This window comes from Microcaecilia unicolor, chromosome 3 (assembly GCF_901765095.1).
Source record: "Microcaecilia unicolor chromosome 3, aMicUni1.1, whole genome shotgun sequence".
In the NCBI taxonomy this organism is placed as follows: Eukaryota; Metazoa; Chordata; class Amphibia; order Gymnophiona; family Siphonopidae; genus Microcaecilia; species Microcaecilia unicolor.
Genome location: NC_044033.1, coordinates 93,436,972 through 93,461,349, shown reverse-complemented (window position 1 = coordinate 93,461,349; position 24,378 = coordinate 93,436,972). Strand labels below are relative to the sequence as shown.

Here is a 24,378-nt window from a genome sequence, read left to right as displayed (position 1 = left end):
TTCAAACACCTGGAGAATTAGTTTTTAAATTGTATGGTAAGGGCATAATGTACAATAGTTGTCAAATGGCATGCAGTAAATGGCAAAATCATACATTACTTTCTTTACCTTAGTGCAAATTATTTTACTGCCACACAAGATATATAATTTCATTAATTAATTAATTTATTTATTTTGGGGCCTTTTACTAAACTGCAGTAAGTTTTGCATTTCATTTTTGTGTTAAATTTGATGTAAGTGCAAGGTCCCTGTGGATTAAATGCAGGGGGCATGCCCATCATCTGCCCTGCATTTACTGCACCACACAGCAGTGCATTACAAGCAGTGGCAAATTGCAGGTGCTCCTGTGATATCTGCCTCTGCATGCAACATGGTGCCAGCCCACAGAAAAACATCCATAAGTGTCTTTGTCGCAGAGGTGGCACTCGTCCTCTCCCCACCACATCTGATGACCCCCAAATAGTGCCCACACATTTCAAACATCTCCCCTTGACAGTGCCTATAACAGGCAATGACCCCTCACTTGACAGTGCTCACAACTTTACAACACTCTCAACAGTGCCCACAATAGTCAATCACCCCATTCAAATCCCACCCTCCAAACTGAACCTACCCCCATCTGGGACCTACTCGGGTTCTCCATTGTAGTCCAGTGGTACCCAGGGAGCAGTGAGCCCCTCTGCTGCTGCCTTGGACTATGCAGTGACATAGCTAGACACACAATTTTGGGTGGGCCTGAGCCCAAAGTGTGTGGGCATGAGAACCCTGCCCCTCCCCCCCAGTGTGCCTGTTAAACACTTCAGTTCTTCGCTGGCCATGAGCAATGACTCATACACACTGCTGAGCCAGCCCTAGAGCTTTCCCTCTGATACAACTTCCTGTTTCCTCATAGGTAGGACCATGTGAAAGGCAAGGCTATGAGGCCAGTGCGAGCAGTACTTATAAATCACTGCTCACTGCTGGTAAAGAACTGAAGTGATTAAAAGGTACCCTGGTGGTTTGCGGGGGTTGAGAAATGATGGATTGCCTACAAGGGAGGGGAGGAAGAGATGCCAGGAATCTTCAGTTGGCAGGGCTTGGGCATCCTCACCAGCCACATCACAGGTGTGCCACTGAAGGATGGGCCTGTGCCCACCCAGGCTCACTCATGGCTATGCCATGGGCACTGGTATACAAAATGGATGCCACAACCAATTGTAGATACTGTCAGAAGGGGAATTAGAAGGGCCGCCGTAACCTTAAATGTCATCTAACTTGCACAACTGGATCGCCAGTAGCACATTGCACTTATCTCTTCTTCTTCAGGTGACGGTAAGTTCAGCTGCACTATCAGGCATTCCTGACAGCTGGTGTATGGTAATGACCTGAGTTCTCCTCCACCCATCCACCTCATGCCCAGATCTCTCCCTCTCCTGCTTTAAGCAGCTAATGCAGGGATTTTATTACTGTAATGGCTGCATTTTTAATGCGACAGTAGCGTGGGTCTGTTCTACTATCTACCACATGGTAAATCCTGCTTTATACAGCTTAGTATAAGGGCCTCTTAATTTCTTATATAGCGCCTACAAGACTGAAAGTTATTGAAGCAGTGTACATTCAGGTACAGTAGGTGGAAAGTTTACAAAGCACCACATTATTATACAAATCAAATAATGCAATGTGTATTTAATTTGCAGGCTGTGTTATTCCTGTAATTTTGAGCTGGCTTTGTGTGTACTATCTGAGAGGATTTGGCCACCAAACCATGGCATGATGTTAATCACTACACTACAGAAACCAGACCGACTGCTCCCAGGCAGCTATTTAATGGAACCAGTGCATAAAACAATTTCCCCCTCCCCCCCCCAAGAAGATGACCGAATCCAGCACATGCCCTTATTTGTCCTATCAGTAGTACCATGAAATTACCACTGGGGGTTTACTGGCACCATTTTGATGCCGGCAGCCTAGGGAACAGGATTCACTAGGGTCTGTGTCTGTGCTCCCTTTACCCTTGCAATAACTTATTTAGGGATTGTTCATCGCCGAGATGAATTATTTCAAATGGTGGTCTACCAGATAACTAATCTACCTAATTTATTTATTTGGATTTATTAACTGATTTTATGAAGAAATTCATCCAAGGCAGTGAAAACAGCTCTCTGGAAGAATTGGGCTACACATTATTTTTCTTCTCTGGGAGCATCAGCTACTAAAGTCAGCTCAAAAATGGCGTTATTTTTCCAGGAAAGACACAGCTTGTGAGGTTGATCACAAGTTGTGTGATTTGTTTATCACAGGAGTTCCTACGCTGTAATACCGAGTCACTGTAGTTTAGTGATTCCCATGATAAATTACCCTGCAGTAAAATGTGACATTTTATCGCAGCTTTGTAACTACCCCTTTGAGAATTTTTGAAGTTTCAGGGCTTAAAATTTTTTTTTTTAATGTATATATGACCACCACCTGTCTTTGGTGAAAAATCTACAATCCTGTTCCTGTGTAGTAGTAAAAACATTAACAAAAGAATATATACATAGATATATCATAGACCAACAAATACATAAATATCATAACAACCATATCAATTCTCTATGTCTTGTCACTGATCTACTGTAGCTACCAAAAAGCTCATCTGGTTTCAAATATTGCTATTTCACTAACATTAATTTCTACCACACAAAATAGAAGGAAGGCATTTCTTAAATATCATTCCTAGATATTGGTCCTGGGTCCTAAATTTCAAATGAGATACTCATGTAAATGTTTAGCTTCTCTAGAGAGTACTAAGTATGTGTTGTATGAGCCGTCACAGCTTTAGGAAGGGAAAGGTAGTACTATTAGTTAATTTTCAGCTTTAAATCATTGTTGTGCTTGTGCATGTTCTTACTTTCCTTATTTTATTCCTTATTGAGACCATCTTCTGGTTTTTACATAAGTACTACTACTATTACTACTACTACTATTTATTATTTCTATAGCGCTACTAGACGTACGCAGCGCTGTACACTTGAAGATAAAGAGACAGTCCCTGCTCGACAGAGCTTACAATCTAATTAGGACAAACAGGACAAACAAGAGATAAGGGAATATTAAAGTGAGGATGATAAAATAAGGGTTCTGAACAAGTGAATAAGGGTTAGGAGTTAAAAGCAGCATCAAAAAGGTGGGCTTTTAGCTTAGATTTGAAGACGGCCAGAGATGGAGCTTGACGTACCGGCTCAGGAAGTCTACTCCAGGCATATGGTGCAGCAAGATAAAAGGAACGGAGTCTGGAGTTAGCAGTGGTGAGAGCTGATGTGGAGGACCAGGATTGGGATTAATGTCCCCAGCGGAGAGCAGGAGAAGGAGCAAGAGAGTACGGAGAAGAGTAGGTGAGGTATGACGACAGTGACAAAGGCGAGATGTACTCAGATAGAAAGGAGATGGATGAATAGAAGGAAGGAAGGAAATGTTGAAGGTTGAGAGCTGAGGAAAAGTAGGAGGCACAAAGAGATGGTGAGATGATGAATACAGAGGGTGGACAATGTGTTCCTGTAGTGTATAGTGGTTTCAGATGGAGAAACAGATTTACTTCTCACTGGTCTTCCGCTCAGCCATCTCTCTCCTCTCCAGTCTGTCCAGAATTCTGCAGCAAGACTTATTTTCCGCCAGAATCCTTATGCCCACACTAGCCCACTCCTCAAGTCACTTCACTGGCTCCCTGTCCACTTCCGTATTCAGTTCAAACTCCTCTTGCTGACCTTTGAATGCATCCACTCTATGACCCCTCACTACCTCTCATCTCTCATTTCTCCCTACATTCCTCCTCGTGAACTCCGCTCTCTGAACAAATCTCTCTTATTGTCCCCCTTCTCCTGCACCGCTAACTCCAGACTTCATTTCTTTTGTCTTGCGGCACCTTTTGCCTGGAACCGACTCCCTGAGCCCATACGTCTAGCTCCATCTCTACCTGTTTATAAATCTATGCTGAAAACCTACCTTTTCACTACTGCCTTTGGCTCCTAACCCTACTCATTTGCCCTCCTTCTCTCCTGTTCCTCTTTAACAGTAATTCCCTTGCCCGTAAATGTCTTGTCTGTCTGTTTTTACCTAGATTGTAAGTTCTTTGAGTAGGGACTGTCTCTGTGTGTCTCATGTTCAGCACTGCGTACACCTGGTAGCGCTATACAAATGTTATTAGTAGTAGTAGGAAGGGACAGTACCAAGAAGAAAAAGTGTACTGGAGCCATAAGTAGTAACTGGGAGAAAAATAAATGTAAAGAGAAAAATGACGGCGCGCGGCACCTAGAGTGGAGGCCCTGAGTGAATCAGAGTGGACCTGGGAGTCACCCCGGAGAAGGCTGTAAAGGATATGTAGATGAGCTGCAAGTCCTCCACAGCACCAGAAAGGCAGCTGGTGGTAGAGCTGGGCACCTCTCAGCCGAGGAAAGGCTTACCAGGGGTTAGGCCAAAGCCAGCATTCCTCCCCCTGAGGGTCGCTTGATCCTAGCCAAAAAGAATCCAGGGAATATTGTTTGCTGAGTGCAAAACCCATGGCAGATAAAAATAAACTGCTTCAGTCCTTATTCAAAATGTATATTTCAGCATATCTGTGGTAACGTGAATGAGGGTGGTCCCGTCCCTACAGCCAGAATAAACTGGGCACACAATGGATTTAGGTGTACAAAATAATATTTATTGAAGGTGTCAGGGGTCCTGTTCCAAACACAGATGGGGGAAGGGAAGTAAATAAATATAAAGCTAGGCCTTAGAATGTCCTTTTGAGGCCTGATCCTGTAGCCCTACAGTGTGCATTACCATCTTTCAACGAAACAACTTACACTGCTGGATTCTGCTCTAGGTTCCCAGAATTACCAGCATAGTCTTGGCAGTTAGCATGAGCTGGCCTGCATCTGGCTGGATGAAAGATATTAAGTTATAAGGTCCCAAGTTGAACTTTGCCTACCTGCTATCTTGGCTGTAGTTCAGAAATATGTGGTGAAGGCATATGCAGTTGGGTGTTGCTGCTTTCCTCTGGGCCTCCTTAACCTGGCTTTGTCCTGAGCTTTTCTACCTCCTATAGTTCTTGTTTTCTTGGCTCCACCCCTCTGTGTTACTTCCCTCTTAGTCGGGGACTATGGACCCTAAGGTGGTTCCGACACAGTGAGGGAGAATCCTTAAGGGGAAGTGGTAGCGTCCTATAGACTCCCTCATAATATCCTACAAAAAGGAAGAAGTGGTGCCTGGAAGGAAATAGACTGAAATTAAGAATGCTAAAGATTTTCCAGTAAAAGATGAGCACCTCATGAAGGAATTGATGGCCATTGCCAAGGAAAAGAAGGGATCTCTGTTGAAATTTTGTTTGCGACTTATGTGGATCATAAGTTTGCAATGTCATTTTGGAGGAAAGGTCTGAGTTTTGTAATGACATCATTTATGCATGACCCTATGTACAGCTTCGGTAGGTGAGCATATGTTAGAGAGTTCCATGGATGTTTGCTATGATCTGCACACAAGGTTGGGCCATTTACCATTTCCAGTGGCAACTCAGGTACTAGTGCTAGTGCCTCCCCTGGACGTTTTCATATAAGAAACTGAAGAGTTGTCCTCCAGTAACCTTGCTGCTCCCCATTGAGAACCATGCAGATATTTCTTCAGGGATGCAGTATGCAATTCTTTAGCTTTGGAAGAACAAAGGAATCTGCTATTTTGCAGATGTTCTAGATGAAAGGGGGCAATGAGAACATTTTAGGACGTTCAGGTACCATACCATATTCCTTCTATATCTCCAACAGTGGCACTACATGTCAGCCCTATGTTCAAAGATGGCGAAGCAGGCGCCTAGCCTGACCTCGAATTTTGGGGGTGCCAGAGCATAAGGTGAAGGGCATAACATTTTGTCTCACCCTGCCACTGCTCTTCATTTCCCCATGACTCCCACATACTTGAGCTGGTGAGAGTCCCCAACCTTACCAGCAGAAATGATCTTCCCACCTGCAAACTCTGCCACCTCCGTGCCAGGTCTTCCCCTCCCCCCCCCCCCCCCCCCCCCCCCAGTGTATGCTTGGTTTCCACAAAACCAAGCATGTGTAGGAGAGCCTTGACTCCTGCACATGCTTAGTTTTGTGAAAACTGAGCATGAATGGCAGGGGGGAGGCCCGGAGTGGCAGCAGTGATAGTTGCAATTGGAGGAGCACTTCTACTGATGAAGCATAGGGACCCCTGCCAGCCAGGAGTCACCAATACATATTGGGGGGGTTTGTGCCCCCAAGGATCACCCTTCCCATGCCTATGCCCTTGTGGTAAAGGACCTGGAGGAGTATTGTTTTCCTAGAAGGTCCTGAAAGGCCATCGGTGTCAGTTTATTACTCAATCTTGACAGTGTTTCAGATACATTGTGGTTTTAATCATGGTTTTAATCATTTATCACTAAGTGGGGAAAAGAGTTAAATAATGAGGTTGACCCGGGTTTCTTAAAAACAAAGTGAAAGCTATCAGCTCATTATCAGAAAATGTTACCCTTTCGGAAATTTAATACAAGACAAGACTTTAATGCATTTCTATATCTCACAAAGAACATCCACTGAGCCTGTCTCATGTTCAGATGTGTCATGGGTGTTATGTGTCCTATCGAAGCCATGTGCCCACTGGCATCAGTTGACCCTTTTGAACTTCTTCCACTACGGATAACAGAATGGTGATCCTTTGTTGTGGATGAAAGGCTTTTGCCTGAGCCATGTCTAATAATACAGCTCCTATGAATTACAATTGAGCTAAAGGGCTTAGCTGAGATTTGGGGAAATTATGGCAAATCCTAGAAACTCCAACACCTGAATCAGGGTTCTCAACAGTCCTGGAGATACACCCAGCCAGTCGGGTCTCCAGGATCTCCACAATAAATAGACATAAGACAGATTTGCATACAATGGAGGCAGTGTATGCAGATCTGTCTCATACATATTCATTGTGGATATTCTGAAAACCCAACTGGCTGGTGTGTCATGAGAACTGGATGGAGAACCATTAACTGGGATGGTGGTGTGCACAAATCCTTGAGCCTCTTCCTGAGTTGTGCTTTTTATCATCCAGTTGTCCAGATAGAGAAATACATGCATTCCCAGTCTGCATAAATACACTACTTCTACGATGAAGCATTTTTTAAAGACCAGAGAGTTAATACAAGGCCAAAGGGCAGAAAGTGATGCTTACAGTGGTGTTTTTTAGAGACTTCCTGTGACTGGGATGTTTCTCTATGTGGGTATAGATATTCTTTAAGTCTAGAGAGCAGCTGAATCATTTGTTGGTCACCTCTGAGATGTTTATATGTGCCCAGGTCCTTCTACATTTTGGGTAGATCTTTTTTTTTTCTATTGGTGTATCCTAATAAGACGCAGTGGGGCTCATTTTCAAAGCACTTAGACTTACAAAGTCCAGTCCTGGAGTACCCCTTGCCAGTCAGGTTTTCAGGATATCCATAATGAATATACATGAACTTGATTTGCATACACTGCCTCCATTATATGAAAATCTCTTTCATGCATATTCATTGTGGATATCCTGAAAACCTGACTGGCAAGGGGTGCTCCAGGACCGGACTTGGGAGACACTGTTATAAGGCATCAATTCCAGGAAGAGTTAAGGATGTGATCACTTTGGACCATACCAACAAAAATTGACAAGTACCAGAGGGCTTGCTAGTCCACTTGATCAAAGCATAGAGTCCTTGTAGGCAGAGTTAATCTGTCTTCCAAAAGATACTGGTAGGACAGTGACCTTGCTTTTATTATACCCCTTTTCTAAGTGCCTCAGCATGGGTATGTAGTTCTAGGGTTTGACACTTTAGGTTTAGGAGTTCTGAGAGCTACCTCCCACCTGGTCTGAGTAGAGCCTGGGTACATCCCACTCATCTGGATTGGTCTGGCATGGATAATAAGGACTTATGTACTAATGTACTTTCCTCAGATTCTGCCAGACCTATCCAGAACCCACCCATAGAAGCTATAGCAGTCACAGGTTCTTGGTCTGACAAATTCAGAAAGCTAGCAATGAATATGTTGTAGCCCGCTGTCAAGGTAGTTATTTCCTTGTTGTTGAATCTGGAGTAGCGTTCCTGCATAGAGCTCTGTTGGTGACATTACCCATGCTGTAAGAACTTTTTATTCTGCTTTTTCTCAAAGTATGCATGTTATGAGTAACTGCCAATCAATATTTCTCTTATATAATCCTTTCCTATTGTTTTGTAACATAATTATCCAAAATTCTATAAAAACAATTAAGAACACTGTTAAGTTTAAGGTACTTTTGTGTTTAAGGGACTGTCACTCATCTCTCTATATAAAACACACCTCCAACGTTCCAAATTTGTAGTTGCAAGATCACAGTGCCCTCGCGTCAAAACGCGATGACGTCAAGGGCGGAGCAACGAACGACATCGCAAACCCATTACTACGCGCTGATCACCTAATCGACGCGACACTGAGCCAGACTACAGCGGGCTACTGCAACAGCAGCAGTATAGGACCGGCCTCTGCCGTCAAAGCAGAAGCGGAGTGCAGCAGAGTCCCCCGAGACTATAGCAGTGCCGCTGCCGCAGTGCGATGGCTTTTTTTTACAATCTTACGGGGGTCGGGAAGCTGCGAAGATAACAGAAACTGATTTCTCCAGCAAACTACCACGATGTAACGAGGCCAGGTGCAATACAAAGAACAACGCTGGCGAAACACACTCCCACCTCCGTGAAAGAAAAAAAAAAACCTTAAAGAAAATGCAAGAAGGGGAGACTAACATGAAAGGAAATGGCGGAAGGCTGTCATAAAAAACAAAAATACTACTGAAGCAGAGAAGGGGAGGGGGAGGGGATGAAAAAGGAAAGGGTGAGGGGAAGGAAAGGGGGGGGGAGGGAAAACAGGGGGGAGAAGGAAGGAGAGGGGGAGGGGGGTTCCAGTCACACACTCTCACTCTCACACACAGCCACACTCTATGTCAAACAAACCCACACACACGCACATTCACTCAGTCTCTCTAACAAACTCACTCACACACACACTCTCTCAAACCTCTCAAACATACACAGTATGATGAAAACCTTGCTAGCGCCCGTTTCATTGCTCTCCGAAACGGGCCTTTTTTACTAGTTTTAAATACAGAGAGAAGTTTTGCTTCATGGAAAATATACTTTGCTTTCTAATTTGACTATGTGGTGGTAAGGCTGATGAACAAGTCGTGCCCTCCAGTTTAGATAGACTGGTAAACTCTACCTGTGAGCCTGTGCCACCTACCCTATCAAACTCACTTTAAAGTCTTCCTAAATGAGTCAATATTGAATAGGTATGGCCAATCAAATTTAATATAAACATACTAGCATCCCTGAATTGTACAGAATTCATGCACCCCACCATATCTTTCAAAAAGATGCAATACTAGTAATTCAGTCTATTTGTAAAAATCAGCTTGTACGTAGCAGAATATTAGGAAGACCTGAAACGAGAGTGCATAGAATGAAGGTGAAAAGGGATAGACTAAGAAGTAAGCTAAAGAAATATTTCTTTATGGAAAGAGTGGTGGATGTGTGGAACAGTCTCCCAGTGGAGGTGGTGGAAATGAGGACTGCACTGGAATTCAAGAAAGCATGGGGCATACACAGAGGTTACCTATGGGAGAGGAACAGATAGAAGTTAGTGGTTTGAAGCAATTCTGGTTAACATTATTATTACTCCTATTTTGAAGAATAAAAAAAGACTATAGCCAGTCTACTTCAAACTATAAACCTGTGGCTTCAATACCTTTATTTTTTGCAAAATTAGTGGAGGGTTTGGTTACTTGCCAGTTGACAAATTACTTGGAAACTCATGACCTTCTTCATTTTTCTCAATCAGGTTTTTGTTCGGCTCATAGCATGTGTTCTTGGTTCCTTAGTAAATTCTGCTAGGCAAGATTTGTGCAAAGGCAAAAGATTGCTTATTCTCCAATTCAACCTTTTGAGCGTCTTTGACTTAATGGATCATGCAATGCTCTTATGGATTTTATTTTAAATCATTTTTATTGAAGACAAATACAACCCGCAAAATAATCAGTCAAGTATATGCAGCAATATACATCAAAAAATAAAAACATATAATAACAGATTAGGATGAACAGTTTTCCCAAGTTTCAAAATTTTCACTCCTTCTGCCCCACACACTCCCAATCCCATTCCAAGAACCCAACCCCTAGTTAACAAATCCACTCTACGTGGGCTCTAGCTTGTGAACTTTCCCTGCCCCACCCCCACCCCAACCTAACAAAATAGTTCCTTCACAAATAAAAAATATACAAAGCCAAATATCCCCTCCATACTTAAAAAATAGTATACAAGAAACTAGGGTCAAAATAATAATTCAGCTTCCTGGTGTCCTCAAATAAAATAAAAAGGCACAACAGAACATAAAAGTTGTAATGGCGAGAAATACAGGCTAACTGATACTGCATAAAAATCCAAAGCTCAAAGAGGCAGCCACCTAACACTGGCTGAGATAGAGAGATAGTAGAAAAGTTTTTGTTGCCTCTACAGAGGTAAAGAAGTGAGTTTGACCAGCAAAGGCAACCCAAAGTCACGCCAGATAAAGTAAAACACAGGGAATCTTCTGAACATAGAGCTCAGTGCATAAAGAGCAAAAGCTTTATGTTGAGAATGCGCTTTAACAATAAAATCCTGAAAACAAAGTACTTTTTGAGCGTCATATTCCAAGGACTTCCCACTCTGTAAAGCCTGCAAAATAGCTTGCTTATGTATTAGGTGGAAGACAAGAAAAAGAACCACATGAGGACGTGCAGGATCACCACCACTGGGACCTACACGATGGGCTCACTCAATTTTAAGAGGTTCTCCCAAAGATTCTAAACTCAAGATTGTGTAAGCCAAGTCTCCAAGCTATGCATGAGCTCTGCATCCTTCAGAGACTCAGATGACCCCACAAGTCACAGATTTTTACATCTGGATATGCACCCTTGTTCCATCTGTTGAACGCAGAGCTGAAGCTGTTCCAAGTCACATGCTGCATGCTGAGCGTTGGCTTCCAATACACTGACCTGATGTTGCTGCACATCCATCTCTACCTCTATGCTGTCTAAACGCTCCTGAGTGGCTTCTCTTCTACCATCTATTTGCCCTGCAATTTTGCGTCCAACACAGCCTCCACAGCAGCCCATACTTCTTTCACAATCTCCATGGTCCAAGCGGAGCTAACTGAACGACTCGATCGGGCCAAGAGAACTGCCATCTTAGCATCTGCTCCTCGCTACTTCTCCCTGTCTTTGCGGGTCAATCTTGATGCCATTTCAAAGTTAAGAGCCTTGGTACTCTCACCCTACCACTCCAACAGGAGCAACTTAGAGCAAGCAAAAACTTGACGCGTTTCTTGCTAAAATCTGCGGAATATGTAGCTTTTTTTGGTGGGGAGACAAAGGAGCCAAGAAGGCAGCCTCCACTCCTGCTCTAGGCATTAAGTACTCTCACTCTTACAGATTTTAGAGGAAAAAGGGATTTCAGGACGAGTTCTAACCTGACTGCAGGGGGTTTTGGTAAATAGATCAGATAAGGTTAAAATGGATAATGAATTTTCTGAATTTTGGCAAAATCATGTGGAGTTCTGCAGGGGGTCACCCCTGTCTCCCATATTGTTTAATGTATTTTTACGCTCTTTGGGAAACAAACTGGTGTTTATTGGTTTTACAAATTACAGCTATGCAGACAACATTAGAGCTTTAATCCCTCTTTATTCCTCACTGTGTGAAGGGTTACCTATCATGCAGAGATGTATATTGTTAATTGAGAAATGGGTGTTAAGGCATAAACTAAAGTTAAATATTGAAAAAGTGAAGTTTCTTTTGATTGAGAACAATTAAGTTCCTAACTTTACATAATTTACAATTAATAAACATAAATATACACTTTGGTCAGCAATCAAAATTTTAGGAGTATTTATTGATCAGAATCTAGAATTTGACTCCCAGATTAACTACTTGACCATGAAAACATTTTCTGCTTGATGAGGAACCTTCGAAGAATATATAAATGTTTCACACTACAGCAATTCAGATTATTAACACAAACTTTAGTTTTATCACAGTTAGATTATTGTAACGTTATTTACTTGGGTTGCTCAAAGCAACTAATGAAAAGTTGCAAACGATCCAAAATATTGTAGTTTGTTTAATCTTCTCCCTTAAGAAATATGATAGTATTTCATCATTTTATATATCTTTGCACTGGCTCCCCATTGAAACTAATAGAATTTAAACTTCTTTGCATCCTTTATAAACTATTCTTTGCCTCAGTTCCGCTATATATGCATGAACATTTTCTAACTGGATAGGACATATACAGGGCAATTGTATAGCAGGGTGTCTAAAATTAGGTGTCGACAGTCTGTTATATAAAGAAATATAAAGGCCTACTTTCCGTTATAGAATACCAACTTATCTGGGTATATACACACTTAACAGTTAGGAATGAGAACTTATGCCAGCCATACAGCTGCTGTAAATTAGCACCCGAATGCCGCAGATCTGTGTGTTAATTCTAGTATTCTATGTTACGCACATGTGAGCTCTGCCCATGCTCTGTAAATGTGCAAATCTCCCCTTGGAGATAAGCGCTATGTAAGTTCATCAGGTATTTGCAGAATAGCACTTAGGCAGAATTTTGGCATTTATATGCATATGTATGCACATACATGCGTAAAGGCCATGATTCTAAATATTTGTGTGCATAATGGAGTTGTGCATGTTAGTGCCTATGCTTTAGAATTGCCTCCAGAGTCTACATCTGCCATAATGTCCTGTGATTCTATGTAATACAGACGTATGTGTTCCTGATTCACCAATAGGAGATCAATTATGTTGAGTTCCTACCTGTTTGGGTAAGTTTTCTGTCTTCAGTTTCGTTCTAAGTACTTCTGTTTCTTCTGTCATTCTAGTTAACTCATTTTTTAGTTCATCTAACTGTTGCTGATGCTCCCTGCAGCACAAGGGAAAGAAAAGATGTCAGCTGTAACAAAATAAAAGTTGATATATCCACTGGCTGTCGCCTTATCACCAGAAACCTAAAATGGAAGTATTTTCCTCATAACTACAGATCAAATCTTTCCTTTTTAAAACATATTGTGTGCTTCTTGCACTAAATGCTTACGTCCTCTTTAATAAAGTTACTAGTTCATAATGGATGAAGGGAAGGCCAAATGTTATTTATTTATGATTGCTTTTAATCTGCCTTTTTTATCTTTTTATTTTCAATTCAAACAGGTTACAACTCACAGGTGTACTGTCGTTCCTTCAGTGTGTCTGCAATCCAGCCACATACAACTTTAGCCTCTCCTCTCCCCCTTCTGTCCTGTTTTACTGTGCTAGTTATTTGTTATGCATAGTATATTACTGCACATGTTTTCAAAACAAACTGTAAATTATACTCAACTTCACCCTAACCTGACCCTCATACATGCACACTTTTATGACATACCTAAAACCACTACTCCTCAACAGATCTTCATCTCTCCCCCCCCCCCCCCCCCCCCCCCGAACCCCATTCATAAAGCATCCACACCTTTTGAAAAGCTTACACTCTATGGTGCTTGTGTGTCATTATCTCACTCGTACTATGAACAACTGCCTTTCTCCCCAAAACTTCCTGTATAAGAGGTGGACCCCCTTCTTTCCAGTGTTGGGCTACTGCCATTTTGGCTGCTGCAGCTCCCATTAATTTAAGTAGCCAAATTTTAACAGTGGGGGCAATCAATCCAAACAATAGAAAAACCCTGCACTGGCTTGTCAGGTACAAAGTTGTGGAAATTATCCTGCAGACCTCAGCAGTGACTCGTTTAACACTGGGTCACTGCCCACTGGCTCACTACTGCAGTCGTCATCAGTCTTCCAACTTTAATACATTTTAAGAAACTTCTTATAATCTTATATTTTTACATTTTTAAGAAGTAATAGCTACTTAGCATTCTTAGCAGATTTATTCAAGCATAAATGGATCCAACCCTCTAGATCCCACATGCTCCCATTAATAACAGTTTTCTTCTCAAAGCATCCAGGCCCATGGGTTGTTAGAGAAAGGGGATGGGTTTTGACATACCACCTTTCTATGGTTACAATCAAAGCAGTTTACATATTATACACAGGGCCTTATTTTGTACCTAGGGCAATGGAGGGTTGAGTGACTCCTCCACTCCAAATGTTTATTTATTTTGAATTTGCTCACGTCTTTTTCAGCAGTAGCTCAACCCCTGTTAAGGCTCACAATATAATTCTGTACCTGAGACAATGGAGGGTTAAATGATATGCCTGAGATCACAAGGAGCAGCAGTGGGATTTGAACCAGTCATAACTGGATATCGGGCCCAGTGCTCTAACTGCTAAGCTACTCTTCCATTGTCCATTATAGATTGAGAAGGAAAATCCTGGGTCATTCTGTATCCCAGCCCCATAATCTCTTGCATTAATGCTATCAACTTAGCCTAGTAAGCCTAGCTTTTTGGACATTTCCACCATGTATGGAAAAAAACTCCCACCTCACTATAGCCCTGCCAGCACTACTTTAAATCTGCTGTTGCCATCTTGCTCAGTCTCACCAGCATAAGATACATCCTAAACAATAATTATAGCCATTTTCAATGATCACTGTGGAGACCAAGAGCTTCCTTACTGTTTTAAAAACAGTGGCATAGCCAGATGGCTGATTTAAGGTGGGCCTGACAATAAACTAGGTGGGCCAAACAATTTCTTCACTGCCAGCCCAGCTCAAAGAAATACCTGACCTGATAGGCATAGGTGGTCGGTGGCCCAACTGTTTGGGGAGGCTAAAGGGGGCGGGGTTAGGGGTGGGGCCGGGGGTGGAGCTTAAATCCATAATTGTCTGACAACACACAGAAAAAATAAATACGGAAAATGCAGACCGTCAACAATATTAAACAAGGATCATAATATCACAATTCTCATGTAGAGCCACAAAACATCCTAATTCATGTTTAATATGGGATAAAATGCCATACATAAGTAAATAAATAAATATAAACATTTAATGTTAAGCACCTGATTCTCAAAGTGGACATATTCCAAACACTATAATGAAAATAAAATGATCTTTTCTACCTTTGTTGTCTGGTGACTTTGTTTTTCTGATCATGCTGGCCCAGTATCCGATTCTGCTGCTATCTGTCCTCTTAACTCCGTTTCCAGGGCTTCCTTTCCATTTATTTCTTTACTTTCTGCCTTTCTTCTTTATTTCTTGTCCTTGCTCCCCTGCCCCCCCTCCAGCCATCCATAACCACCCATTGATTCTCTCCTCTGCCCCCCCTCCAGCCATCCACACCCACCCACCCACCCATTGATTCTCTCCTCTCCAATCTGTTTCCGGGCAGATTTTCTAACAGGAGCTGCTCATCCAATCAGAGAGCTCTATTTGAATGCAGATTAACATACAGACACTCTAATGGTAATTTTTAGTCAAAAACACTAGCTAAACCCTTCATTTTTGGATCAAAGTTCACATTTTTGATCAGAGCCATGCCCTAACATTAAGGCTGTAAACATTTCCAACAATTTTTACCCATAAATATGCAAATGAGAACCTCCCAAAAACAGACTAATTTGCATATGGCTTGAGCAAATTTGAGTACATAGCATAACAATCCCACTTCCTAACACCTAAATTTTGCAATTAGATTTAATGCAAATACTTTTAAAACTTATTTTTAGCACTTTAAAATTTCAGGGGTCAGTGCAAGTCTCTTTGGTATGAAGTGCTCATGTGCAGGAATTCATCCTAGTTAAATATCTCCCTGGCAACCCAGGACACCTCCAGCCAACCCCCCTGCTCTGCTCTCCCAGCAGTAAGATAATCAAATTACAACTGGTTATACACAAGGCTAGAGACGGCTTTCACTGCAGCTGCTGCTATTTAAGCCCCCCAGAGCAGCAGGACTCGCAGGAGAACTACTACTAATACTATTTAGCATTTCTATAGAAACAGCTGATCCATCTTGCTGTGGCTGGGGAGGCATAGCCTCCCCAAGCCTCTTATACCGGGCGCCTATGCTGATAGGGATTCGCTACCCCTGCCAACCGAAGACCTCCTCCTCACTGAATGGACTCTTGAAACTTGGGCTGCTGGCAATAGTGTCCCTCTACTGCCGCTGCTGGCCTCCATACCTGTTCAGTTTTGCAAATGTGCAGAAACTGAGCATGCGCAGGGTGTGGGGTGGCAGCAGCTACAGCACGAGGACACTAAGCTTATTAACTCCTCAGCTTCTTAAGCCTTTTCCTATCCCTTCACCCTTTGAGTCATCTACAGTCAGGTTCAATGTGATATTAAAATCATCTCCCACACTAAGGGATGCCATGCTCCAGTGCAATAACTTCCCTTGTAGATCATCAAAAAGTTGTCTTTGGTTTGAGTTTGGGTCATATAAACAGACTAAGACAAGTTCTAGCCCGTCCAAATTCACTATAAGAATTATATATCTACCACAAAAATCCTTCATCACTGTAGCATTTCAATAATGCACCTACCCCTATTATACCCCCCCCCCCCCCCCCCCACACACACACACAGACTTTTCCGGGCTTTTAGACATTCACAGCATGAAATACTCTGGCATGTTCAACCAGCCCATTTCCCTCCATTTTAGGTAGGTCTTCTGCACAAAGATATCAGCAAGCTGTAACCTTTCTTCTTTTACCAAATATTTCCATTTGTTCACTGAATTTAAACCTTTTATAGTCATTCTGGCTAATTTCCTTGTGGTTCCCTTCCCCCCCTATTATTTCCTCTATGGCCCCTAAAAATCTATCTATCTTGTTTTTAGCCAAATTTACTCCCAATTCTCCCCATCTTTTCCGTCACCTCTCTGCATCCCTATCCCCCACCCAACCGTTTCCACAGGTCTTACTTACTATTAGAGAAAAATAACTCACCCAATCCTTAATTCACCCCTATCCCTCCACCTCCTCTTCCCTTCATCCCATCCTACCAACCACCCCTGGCATATCATCTTCATTCTTCCCTCACACACTCAACCATAAAACCCCCTTTTTATTCTCCATTACCCACATGATGCATATACACTCTGCCCACCCTTCCCCTTTCATGCAGTCATCATTTCTGCTCAGTCTTCCTTTCACTACTTCTTAGACCTAAAGGAAAACTCCATAAACCATTATTAAATTTACTTCGGAAAAATCCACTGGGATAAGCAACATAAAATGCATTGAACTTTTTCGGGATCTTGCCAGGTATTTGTGACCTAGATTGGCCACTGTTGGAAACAGGATGCTAGGCTTGATGGACCTTTGGTCTGTCCCAGTATGGCAATACTTATGTACTTAGAATCTGTTGGTTTAAATGCGAAAATTAAATGGCATCATTTTTGTAGTGGTGATCCTTGGTCAGCTGCCACCCGGGGCAGATTGCCATTGCCCCCCCCCCCCCCCAACGGGTGCAGCGGCGTCCATCCCCCCTGGATATAGCACGACCCCCCCCCCCCCCCCGGGTGCATTCTTACCTGCTGGGAGCAGCCGCGTGGCTGTCAGTTCCGCTGATTCCCTGCTCCCTCTGCCCTGGAACAGGAAGTACCTGTTCCGGGGCAGAGGGAGCAGGAACCAGTGGAGCCAACAGCCATGCGGCTGCTCTCTGCAACCCTCCAGCAGCGTGCACCAGGGGTGGACTGCCCCGCCCTCGGTAAGCCATTGATTTTTTGTACTGTTTATGACACATGATTGGTTTATTTGTTTAATGACATTACCCACCACTATAACCAGTGTTTTTGGATCCTGGTGGCCATCTTTGCAAAGCCCTAGATGTGAAGCAGTATGTATACAATCAGTAAGCTTTGAGTTTGTTTTTTGTGAGAGTATTATTATTTTTTCAATTGAAAGATGTTAAGTTTTTGTTTTGCTTTGTAGATTTTGGTCCTGTTTTCCCTGATGCAGCACTTAGTGAAATACTGGGACCGAGATAAGTCTGAAATTTAAATTTGCAACATTTAGTTATGAGCTTGATTTGATCATTTAAAACGTAAGGGGCCCTTTTACACCATTGTAGTAGAGCTACCACAGCACTGCGCATGACAATCCAGCACTACCGCCGGCCTACTGCAGGAGCCGACGGTAGTGCTGCCCCCAGCACATGCCATTTCTGGTGTGACAGAAAATATAATCTTTTTTGTACTGTCAGCGGCGTACCAAGGGTGGGGCGGTGGTGGCGGAACAGGTTACTTCCTGTTCTGGGGCAGAGGGAACAGGGAGCCAGTGGAGCTGAAAGCCGCATGGCTGCTCCCAGCAGCTAAAAATGCACCTGGGGGGGGGGGGGGTCATTGCGTCACGGGGGGTGCATTGGCGATCCGCCCCGGGTGGCAGCCGATCTGGGATCGTCACTGTGTACTGAGGGCTTTTCCAGCATGTAAATAATATGGATCATATGGGAAATGCTGGACATAACCATGGGACCACAGCCTTTATGATTGTGTGTTGAGCTAGGCTTCAAAATAGGTTAAAAGGACAAACTGTAAAATGTTTGCAATTGTACTTTTACAGAAAAGCTTCTGTGAAAGATGGGCATTTACAAGAAATGGCTCATGTGACAGATGGCCTATTTTAGGCCTTGCAACAGAGGCTAATGGGGAAGTAAAAGTGTTTTGCAAACAGTTTGTTCAGCAATCGAAATATGATTTAATTAAAGAATGATTTATGGACCATGTAAAGTTAGGGGATTATTGGAGGTAGTCAAGCAGGCGATAAAAGAATAAAAGGGAACAAGTGGTTATAGAAACATTAATGTTGAAAGTGAGAATGACCCTAATGACTTGCAAAAAGCTGAATTTACAGTAAATGGCAGATTGAGCAAATTTTAGTCACTAATCGTAATTAGGTGCTGAATTATGGAAAGTCTGAGATAAAGTATTTTGATAATACTGAGATGAAGATTTTTAATACTAAGTACATTTGTAATTAATAGAAAAAAGTATGACGTAAATACATGTGATTTGAAGGGTATATAAGTGACAGCCGAAATCAGTAACGAGTAGAGAAGTAATACTGTGGATCAGCCTTTCGCATCCAGTTTACCACTTTCAATGAGAAAAAGCTTGTGGACTGTCTTGATTGATTAAATCTAATTTGATGTACTACATGATCTGAAATAATCATAATAAATAAATTAAATAAATAAGCCAGTGTAACTTTAATTGGTAAGTGAAAATAAAATGCTTCTTCTCATACTATAATAGCCTTCTGATTCTGTTTTTATTCCTGACTCTGACGCTCCCTAGTTTAGTAATTTATAAAGCAGTTTATTTGTAATATTTGTAACAGTGGTGGACACTGTTAGTATTTAGATAAATCTGTGTTTATGTTACCTAAGGGAGGCCAGACGGGTTGGAGTCAATACAAGTGGTAATCAGGTAGTGGTTACCGCCGGGTTAGCGTGGGATACCTTCCTGCCTCCTAAATAGGTGGCAGTAAGGGCTCCCCTGGGAAATGGCCGTGTGTCTAGTGTGCACTTACCGCATAGCCATTTCCTTTTTTTTGCCTTTTACCCGCTGCAGGAAAAGGGGCCTTGGCGCATGGCAAATCAACACACTGATGCTACCACAGGGCCTCTTTTACTGCAGCTTGGTAAAAGGGGTCCTTAGCAAATGTGGCCTAAGTTTTGAAATTTGTAGTCTACCTTTGGAGGTTGGAGATTTGTTATCCTTTCTAATCTTGGAGCTTAAATGTTTGTTACTGATGGGGTTCTGAGGCTTTTCCTTCCTTATCCAAAGGTTTTGAACATTTTGTTATACTTTAGCTGTACTGTTTTTTCTTATTTAAAAACATGTCCCTGTGTATCCTGTTTCTGTTCAAGTGTTTTTACTTGCAATGTTTCATTTTTGCAGTTAAAATATGTGCTGACACTTAGTTCCTTGAACTACTGTAAGATCAGAACCTATTGTATCTATTATTTTGATTTCACTGTAGCTGCTCTTTGCCAATCTCCTAGAAGCTGCTGCACTAGACAACTGCCTCATATGCCTACTGGTTTATCTGGCCCTGCTTCTAGACCCTGAAATCCACCACATACCTCCACACCTCACAAAAAGCTCAAACCACACTCCCACACTCATATTCTCCCATGTACATATCCTGACACAGTCACCTGTACTATTCTTTCTTCTCCATTTCCATCTACATGCCCACCACAAAACCCCTCACATTGATACCCCACCCCATCTAGAAATCTAATGCTGGACAACATTCCCAACCTGCCTCTGCATGCTTTCCCTACTTGTTTTCCAGTAAGTACAGTTTTTGACTACTATCGGGCTCATTTTCGAAAGAGAAGGACGTCCATCTTTTGACACAAATCGGAAGATGGACTTTCTTCTCACAGAAACGCCCAAATCGGTATAATCGAAAGCCGATTCTGGACATCCCCAACTGCACTCCGTCGCAGGGACGGCCAAAGTTTGAGGGGGCGTATCGGAGGTGTAATGAAGGTGGGACTTGGGCGTGACTAGCACTTGGATGTTCTTGACCCAGAATTGAAAAAAAAGAAGGACATCCCTGATGAGTATTTGGACATTTTCACCTGGACCTGTTTTTCTTACGACTAAGGCACAAAAAGGTGCCTGAAATGACCAGATGACCACCGGAGAGAATCGGGGATGACTTCCCGTTACTCCCCCAGTGGTCACTAACCCCCTTCCGCCCTCAAAAAACATCTTTCAAAATATTTTGTGCCAGCCTCAGATGTCATACTCAGGTCTGTGACAGCAGTATGCAGGTCCCTGGAGCAATTTCAGTGGGTGCAGTGTACTTCAGACAGGTGGACCCAGCCCCACCCCCCCACCTGTTACGTTTGTGGAGGAAACAGCGAGCCCTCCAAAACCCACCACAAACCCACTGTATCCACATCTAGGTGCCCCCCTTCACCCGTAAGGGCTAGTGGTGTACAGTTGTAGGTAGTGGGTTTTGGGGGGGCTCAGCATACAAGGTAAGGAAGCTATGTACCTGGGAGTAATTTATGAAGTCCACTGAAGTGCTCCCTGGGTGCCCGGTTGGTGTCCTGGTATGTCAGGGGGACCACTGCACTACAAATGCTGGCTCCTCCCATGACCAAATGGCTTGCATTTGGTCGTTTCTTAGATGGACGTCCTTGGTTTTGAAAATCGCCAAAAATCAGAAATGTCCTTGTCTAGGGACGACCAAATTTAAGGATTTGGACATCCCTGACGGTATTTTCGAAACGAAAGATGGACGTCCATCTTGTTTCAAAAATACAGGTTTCCCCGTCCCTGCATTTCAACGTTTTGCGAGGACGTCCAAATCAAAACTTGGATGTCCTTTTTAAAAATGCCCCTCTATGTGTCTCCAATCTTGACTATGACTTTCACTTTAACTTTATAAGGAAACCAATATATTGTAAAACTTAAATATTAAATGGATAATTAAGACTGTACCATGACTTTTCTTTAAACATGTCTGCAATCTGCTGCTTTAATCTGACAAGCTTGTCATCCCTCTGTCTTATTTCTAAGTGACTGTGTTTCTTTACTGTATCCACTGCTTCCTGATACTGGGAAGAGAAGAAAAATAAAAATGTTTCTACCTAGACAATAAATTTTGCATAAGCACAATTAACAAAATCACACAAAGGGAGTAGCCGGTTCTTGCTCATCACCTTCACAAAACAATGCATAAGAGACAATATTTCTGGTTTCTGTTCATCAGTGCCAGAGGAATTTCAATGCACTGTGCTAATAATGCTCTATTACTGCAGGAATGACCTTCTGGTATAAAAGCAGCACTGATGTACTCATGATCAGGATGCCTTGAACCTTTGACAAGGAAGGGCATCTGATATTGCTCAGATTCTAATCCAAGGGCACTGGGGAAAGAAAATGGCATAAAAGGACACGTAAAATAGCGGAAAGGGTACAGTTCCTTAGAGGTAAGGAGAGATGTTATGGATAAAGCTTCTCTCCAACTGTAGGATTTTGAGTATTGGAATGCATTGTTGAACTATCTGTATTGGTATTTTGATTTATTGCTATGGAAAACTATGCATTCAAATGTGTTTAAAGCAAAGGGAGGATAGTCAAACAGAGGTAAAAATTCTCAGTTTCCCAATAGCTCAACTCACCTGTGTCTGCAAATCTTCCATGAGAGTTTCATAATATGTAGTGCTATCATTTAACAACTGGACCTTCTCCTCTATTATATTCTGGCATTCTTTTACTTGTTCTTTTGTTAGTTCATGGTTGCTTTTTTCTGTTTCAATAGCTTTAGTGTACTCTTCATTCTGTGAATATTTTCCAAGAAAGATTTTAAAAAAGGTATTGCACATATAAGGGTGAATTCTAAAATGTCGGTCTCTGAAACCCCCCCACTTAAGTGCTATTCTATAAGCTGTGCCTAAAATCAGTGGCGATCCTAGCCGGCATGACTCCCGGGGCGGAGCGCCGATGCGCCCCCCCCGGCGAGATGACACCCCCCCCTGGGTGCATGCCGCTGGGGGGGTGCCACAGCGCGCGCCTGTCAGCTGAGTTCGCTGACTTGGCTAAATTCGCTGCAGCTCCCTCTGCCCCGGCCGGAACAGGAAGTAACCAGCGAACTCAGCTGACAGGTGCGCGCCGCGGCACCCCCCTAGCGGCATGCATCCGGGGCGGACCGCCCCCCCCCTTGGTACGCCACTGCCTAAAATAAATTTAGGCGCGTTCATTTGCACCAATGAAAACACGGTGCAAATGCCCCTGCCTAAATTTGTACACGGAGCCCCCTTATTCTATAATTGCTCACGTAACTGGAATCCAAGCTCATGTTCCAACCCCAAAATTCCCATGACCCTACCATTTCCGCACCCTCTTGCCTGGGACACACATAAAATTTAGGCACGGATGTCGTGCCTATATTTATGTGTGTACGTGTTAATTGATTTCAATTGGCACTGATAACTGCTTGTTAAAAAGCCAATTATTGGCACTAATTGGCTTATTATTCAATTAAATTACATGTGCAAATTGGGTGCATGCCCAAATTTGCGCGCACAATTTTTGGCAACTTTTATAGAATTACGGGGATAACAGAATGTGAAAGGTCCTCTTCTTCTCGCAAAAGGCTTCCTTCTGCTTCTGACGTCCTGCACAGACTCACAGAACGAAACCTTGCAGATCAGATCTCAAAAACGTTATAGCAGAATTAGAAAAGGTTCAAAGAAGAGCGAACAAAATGATAAAGGGGATGGAACTCCTTCCATATGAGGAAAAACTAAAGAGGTTAGGGCTCTTCAGCTTGGAAAAAAGATGGCTGAGGGGGATATGAATGAGGTCTATGAAATCCTGAGTGGTACAGAACGGGTAAAAATGAATTGATTTTTCACTCTTTCAAAAAGTACAAAGATGAGGAGACAAGTTTAAAGTTTATTGAAAATTTTCTATTCCGCCCAACAGAATGACCATCTGGGTGGCTTACAATCTAAAAAAAGAGAAGAAAAAAAAAGAGAGAGAGTAAATAAAGACATATAGGGGACCTTTTATTAAAGGGTTGCAGCGCGGCAATCTAGAACTACTGCCGGCCCAACACAGCAGCCAGCGGTGGTTCCGCCTCCGACTCTGCAGGATTAAAAAAAAAATCTACCGCAGTGGGTTACCACTGGGGTAGCGTGAGAGCCCTTACGGCCACCTCAATGGGTGTTGGTAAGTGCTTCCCTTCCCCCACATGGACGTGCAGTAAGTGCAAGTTTACTGCATGGCCATGTGTTTTTTTCAGGCTTTTTATCCACTATGGTAAAAATGGCCCTGGCACGCGGAAAAAATGTCCGCCACTGCTCCCGCAGGGCCCTTTTTACCTCAGCTTGGTAAAAGGACCCCATAATTACATACATGATATAAAAGGAATATGGGTGGAACTACAATTTAAAATAGGAAAGGGGGGAAGAGGAAAAAAACAATAGGGTGAAGGAGATCTGATAACCAGGTGACTGTAGCCAAAATCTGGAATGTCTAGGAGTACACATCCTGGAAACACAAAGAAAATACATGGAAATAATTTTAATCCAAATAGGAGGCAATATTTTTTCACTCAAAGAATAGTTAAGCTCAGGAACTTGTTGCTGGAGGATGTGGTAACAGCGGTTAGGGTATCTGGGTTTAAAAAATGTTTGGACAAGTTCCAAAAAAAGTGGCAATTCTGGTCACTGCATCTCAAAAAAAATATAGTGGAATAAAAAAGGTACAGAGAGGGGTGACGAAAATGATAAAGGAGATGGGACAACTTCTCTTTGAGGAAAGGCTAAAGCAGCTAGGGCTCTTCAGCTTGGAGAAATGACGACTGGGGGGAGATATAATAGAAGTCTATAAAATAATGAGCAGAGTGGAACAGGTAAACGTGAATCGCTCGTTTACT

General features: G+C 42.6%; 1 protein-coding gene across 3 annotated transcripts in view; it reads right to left on the bottom strand.

Annotated features, from left to right (window-relative positions):
* The window catches only part of LOC115464256 (uncharacterized protein At4g38062-like), a 101,648-nt gene that overhangs the window by 19,323 nt on the left and 57,947 nt on the right, over positions 1–24,378 (bottom strand). For all 3 annotated transcript variants that reach the window (XM_030194658.1, XM_030194656.1, XM_030194657.1), the window contains 3 exons: positions 22,118–22,276; positions 21,435–21,550; positions 12,853–12,958 (listed from right to left, as the gene is read on the bottom strand). In XM_030194658.1, the coding sequence (XP_030050518.1) occupies positions 12,853–12,958; positions 21,435–21,550; positions 22,118–22,276 (381 nt within the window). The remainder of the gene's footprint in view (positions 1–12,852; positions 12,959–21,434; positions 21,551–22,117; positions 22,277–24,378) is intronic.